We start from the raw sequence: 6000 nt of genomic DNA on the forward strand, positions 1-6000 counted from the left end.
GTTTCCAAATTTTTCATTTCTATGTTTTATTGCTTATTTAAATTTGCTTTCACTGTTTATGCTAACAAGAAATACTTATCGTACCCCTTTCCCGAATATGGGTTGAATGAACGCAAGAAGATATTTTTTATATTTTTAAACACCTCACATTTTATTTTTTCAGAAACAGGATTTTTTATCATGAATATCTCTGACGTGAATATCACTATCTCCGAAAACAACTCCGATTTCCGTGTACTTTTTAGTGACACTAATTGCCTTATTTTGGCCGAAAAGTTTGAAACAGGTAAGATTGAAGTATATTTCGCACAGCAAGAATTTATTCGATGTGCTCGTTGATTAGTTAAGGTGAAGCGTGCAGGTTAGCTTGGTGTAAACGAAGTTGCGGTACATATTCTTATCGACTAGAGACCGCCCAGGCCTTTCCAGAGCATAAAAGCCCCAGCCCGACGTGACCCACTGGCTGGATAAGCATTTAGATCAGGTTCCCGTCGGGATCGAGAATGATTGGAGCCTCCAATAGACCCCGTAAAGATGGGCTACTCCGCAAATCTACAGAAAATAAAACTAAAACCTTATGTATATTTTAGTTCGGTGGTGTCTCGACTTACTGCAAATGTGACGAAAGCTGTCGACGAGAAAGCAGCCGTAAACTTCACTAATAAGCGGTGCTCTTTGATCGACGAAATGGCAGCACCGGTGTCCTCGACTATACTACCGGCGTTAAATGAAACGCAAACAGCGGAGCGAGTGACTCAAGCATTCGCCACTGCACAGTGTGCACCATCCTTCATCTCCATAAGCAGGCGCGCATATTTCATTTGACAACACCATAGGTTGGCAAACAATGTGCAACACACTCAGACTTACTCGTGAAATAAATTTCGCCCTTAGAGCTCACTCGGATTCAGACTAGAAGTGTGCGCCGCCGCGCCGCGCCGCCTGTTTTTGGTCACGCCGCTCGCGCCGCCGCCTAAGTCCCAAGAGAGATCCCGCCGCCGTCGCCGCCGTGCAAAAATTGCGGCGCGCCGCCGTTAGTCTTTTCTTTTAATTCGAATGGGGAAGCTGGAAATAAAATACACCAGTTCACCTGAGGAGCTCTTCTCGATGTGTCCATGTAAAGAACTGACCATTTCAGGGGCCGATGAAGAGCGGGAGCTCGGCGAGAAGCGCGCCCCCTGTTTCAGGTTCTTGTTCTGCAGCGCCATCATGACATCACGGAGCTTTCATACACTCTCGACACAAATGATGGGCACGGAATGCGCTTCAATGCAAAGAACGCAGCCCTCAGACATCCGATTTTCGATGCACGTGTCTTTTGATCATGTTAGCCATCGCTTTAGGTTTAATGCGGCCGCTCGTCTAACGCAGCTGTAAGATCGGTACGCATTCCCTGCATCGTTCTGAAACATCTGGGACACAGTCATATGCAAATTCAGACTTGAAAAGTTCCTGTTTCTGTGTATTTCGTCCACTCTCTTCTTACGTATGGAATGCGCGGGCGGGTTCGGTGCGGCGACGTGGTCAAGATTCCAACTCGCTGAATATTCTTGGAGTCTTGGACCTAGTACACTGTGCATAAATAAATAAAGGCACTGACTACGGTGACGGGGTCCGTCAGCGCAGTACCGTCGTAAAAGTGACGGGGCCCGTCACCGTAGTGTAAATTGTAATAGTGACGGGGCCCGTCGTAATAGTGAAGTACTTATAGCGACGGGCCCGTCATCGTGAAGCAGTGGCTACGGTGACGGGGCCCGTCAGCGCAGTACCATCGTAAAAGTAACGGGGCCGCCTTTACCGTAGATTTTTGGTCGTTTTAGACTCCCTCGTCGTGTGGCGTTCGTGGCGTAGTTGGTAATAAAGAAAAAGCGTCCGTGGCGTATTTGGTTAGCGCGCTCTCCATGGAGTGTTAGGGCTGCAGGTCGTCAGCAGTTCGATTCCTCGCTGTTTTTTTTTCCTTTTTTTTAGGTTATGCGTCAACGTCAACGTTACTGCTCTGAAGGAGTCGTAACTTTTTCGTTCATGTCTGCGGCGGTCATACAGCCATAGCGTTCGGATGATGCGTTGTTCCTGTGTGACCTCGGTTCTAATCGCGTTGAACAAGAAAATGTTTCCGCTTTTTTTTCAGTATTGTTTCAAGTAGTGTTACATATTATTAACAGAATATCGCGTTGGACAACATTCTACAGTGGAGCGACGGGAGGAGCCGTTTGGCAGCGAGCAAGCACTGCAGCAAAACTATAAGCAAAACTACAAATAAATAAGTTGTAACCACCACTATTAAAAACGCGCAAGTGGCTCGTCACAATAGCGCTGCAACTATAGTGACAGGCCCCGTCACTGTAGTGACCTTAGTAGGGGCACGGGGGCCTGCAACGGCCCGCAATGCTGTAAGCGCGGTAGTGCCCGTAGACCGTGGTGCCGCCTCAAAAGTGATGAGACCTGTCATAGTTGGTGCTTTTTACTGAAGTGATTGGAGGAGTTTTTATTGTTTTTGTTTACTCAACTACATAGCCCGCAGGGTTCGAACATATTTTATGTTCAGGAGAGTTGCTTGTTGGGCAAGTTGGTACATACTTAGTTAACTACAAAAGAAGCCACTAAACGTCGAAAATCGGAAAACAGCAGAGCGGCAGAAAACAGAGACAGAGCGCCGAGACGTGGCACTAACAACTGGCGTTTATTTCGGAAAAACCTTCCCCCCTGACCGTACGACGAATGCGCACATGACAAACAAAACCAAACACCCCAAAAAGCACACACAGCTAATCTAAGCAGATCACCTTTGTGCTAGAAACAAAAATTCTTTCCTGGTAAGATAAAGAGAAGCCGCACTAACGCATTTGTCTGGACCAGGGGGAAGGTTTTTCCGAAATAAACGCCAGTTGTTAGTGCCACGTCTCTGCGCTCTGTCTCTGTTTTCTGCCGCTCTGCTGTTTTCCGATTTTCGACGTTTTGTGGCTTCTTTTGTAGTTAACTAAGTATATTTTATGTTGACCTGCACTACGTTCGGCATCAGTCTATATGTCCTGTCTATGCACAGACACGTGAAGTGCGTGGAACCAATGGGTTTTGGCACGTCACGTGTATGTGTAGGAGAGATAACGAATGATTAGTTAGAGCAACGGAATGAATGCCAAGGGACAGAAAACGCAGCCAAGGGTGGCTGTGGGGTGCTATATTAAAATTAAGAAATTTGCAGGCATAGAATATATTCTATGCTATGCACAGGGCAGTGTCATTCGGAAATCACTGGGAAATGTCTTCCTCGCACATTGGACGTAAAAGAAGGCTGATGATCATGATTTATAAATCGTGGGGGGAGGGGGGGTCTTTTATTCTTTTGCCAGGGTAGTCCCCGTTCCCACGAAACCTCTATAAAACGTTTTGTATAGGTTTTAAACATTTTAAAGACGTTTTATAGATGTTTTGTGTTTCATGGGTTGTAGAATGTCTTTCAAAAGCACACCTCATAACCTTAGCAAATGAAGGCTTCAGGTAATGTAGATTTCAAAGCAGGCCTAATCATTTAGAGAAATTTATTAATACAGATCATAGATTGCACAAGGGTGCAGCAATACAGGTAATGTTCAATATTTTGAAACGTTCACATGCATCAAGAGAAAGCTGGCACACATGCTGCTTATACAAAAGTGACACCTTGCAGTCTTGATGGTTATTGAGCCTAAAGTGGACAAATTATTGACCATAATTTGCCCCCTCCTGCTGGCCCTCACTGAGGAGCCAATCGTGATATAGAGATTCAATTGCACTCATACTGGAAAATGCGCCATAAGGCTAGGGCATTAGATGCAATGAGAGTTGAAATAAATTGATAACATGGAAGTTTTAGTGCACTAGACATATGACAAATATGAACATATATATGCATATGTGAAAGGAGACGTTTGCATGTTGTCACATAAGCATTTTATATATAACAATTTCGAGAGTCTGCGCTCTCCCACGGTGAGCCGTGCTACCACGAATGAGTAACTATTGTTGACTACCCGGAACGTCGGGACGGTATTGTGAAACAATACTGAAAAAAGAAAAAAACAACGAAAAAAGCTTCTTCAGCGCGGTTAGAACCGAGGTCGCATAGGAACAACGCATCATCCGTATGCTAGGGCTGTCTAGCCGGAACGTCGGGACGGTATTGTGAAACAATACTGAAAAAAGAAAAAAAAAACGGAAAAAGCTTCTTCAGCGCGGTTAGAACCGAGGTCGCATAGGAACAACGCATCATCTGTATGCTAGGGCTGTCTAACCGCCGCAGACAATATTAATAATAATAATAATCAATCAATCAATCATTTATTTAACGTGCCCAGGAACAACCGTGAGGTCTTTGTGCAGGCGCACGCAAAAAAAATCAATAAAAATAAACAATACAATACAGACAGTCTTCAGAAATAAAAAGAGCAAAAACACGTAGACAAAGAGAAATGAACACTAAAGGGGAGGAGTAAAATAAGACAATATGAGAAATATTGAAGGGGAATAAAAAATTAGATTGCACATATACAACTATGCCAAAAGACGGAGAAGGGAAGACTTTGTACACTGTGCCATACTATGTCAAAACAGTGCAGAGCTCGGATAAAAACAATGATTGCGGACTATGAAAAACGTCAAGATCAAGAAAATTAATATTATAAAGACTTTGTATTCTGTGAACGGTAGAGTGCTGGAAGAAGCAGGCGGGTACATGGAACGGTCTGTTCTCTCTGGTTAACTTACGCGGAATTCGAAAATTAACACAATTGAGAAGTACAAAGCAGGATATGAAACCGTGGACTAGCTTGTAGAGAAATAAGAGATCAGAAAGATTTCGTCGGCAGTGAAGTGATGGCAGTGATAATGACTCAGCAGTATTTGAACGAGATCCAGAGTCATTTTTAGCAATGCGATGGTTATATATGCTGAGGAATTTTTTCTGGACTCGTTCAATGGTGTTACCGCTGTATTGAGCAATGCCATTCCATATCACGGACGCATACTCAAGTTGCGGAAGACATATTGCCGTGTACAATTTGTGTAGGGCCATGAAAGACCTGAATTCTCGAGATATTCTACAAACACATCCGAAAGAACGAAGGCCCCGCATAGCAGCACGCTTAACGTGAGAAGAAACGTTTAACGCGCTGTCAACAACAACACCAAGATCACTGATTTCATAAACCTTGCATAACGGCACAGAATTGACAAAGTATTGAAATGACACGCTAGATGTTTTGCGAGTGATAGACATGAATTTTGTCTTTGAGGTATTTAGAGAAAGGTTATTGCCGTTGCACCATTCGGAAAAAGAACCCAAATCTGACTGCAACAAGCGACAGTCGTTAACTGAATGAATTTCCTTAAATATCTAATAAATAAAATAATAATAATAATAATAATAATAATAATAATAATAATAATAATAATAATAATAATAATAATAATAATAATAATTTTATTTGCACAACAATGTGAGCCCTCCAGTGACGTGCGAGGCTAGACAAAGGAAAGACCCTTACGCGCGTACGTCTGCTAGCCCGTCACCGGAAGGCAAGAAAGAGAGAGACATGAACGAAAAAAGTTACGACTCCATCAGAGCAGTAACGTTGACGTTGACGCACAACCTGAAAAAAAGGGGAAAAAACGGGAGGAATCGCACTACCTGCTGCCCTAACACTCTATGGAGACCGCGCCGACCAACTACGCCACGATCGCCACAAGACGATGTAGTCTGAAACGACCAAAAATCTACGGTAATATATATATATATATATATATATATATATATATATATATATATATATATATATATATATATTATATATATATATATATATATACATACATATATATATATATATATATATATATATATTATATATATATATATATAATATATATATATATATATATATAGATGTATGTCTCGGAGCGTTTTATACAATTTTTTCCTTTCATTCTTACTCGAGTAAATCGATAAAGAAAAACAGAGGTAAA

The 6000-nt window shown here is 42.3% G+C and overlaps 1 protein-coding gene across 1 annotated transcript in view; it reads left to right on the top strand.

The window, feature by feature from the left end:
- The window catches only part of LOC125757403 (uncharacterized), a 54952-nt gene extending 51193 nt beyond the window's left edge, over positions 1–3759 (top strand). Inside the window, exons 4-5 of the mRNA XM_049412986.1 lie at positions 164–286; positions 3668–3759. Of these exons, the coding sequence (XP_049268943.1) occupies positions 164–286; positions 3668–3759 (215 nt within the window). The remainder of the gene's footprint in view (positions 1–163; positions 287–3667) is intronic.
- The last annotated feature ends 2241 nt before the right edge of the window (positions 3760–6000 follow it).

This window comes from Rhipicephalus sanguineus, chromosome 2, assembly GCF_013339695.2.
Source record: "Rhipicephalus sanguineus isolate Rsan-2018 chromosome 2, BIME_Rsan_1.4, whole genome shotgun sequence".
In the NCBI taxonomy this organism is placed as follows: Eukaryota; Metazoa; Arthropoda; class Arachnida; order Ixodida; family Ixodidae; genus Rhipicephalus; species Rhipicephalus sanguineus.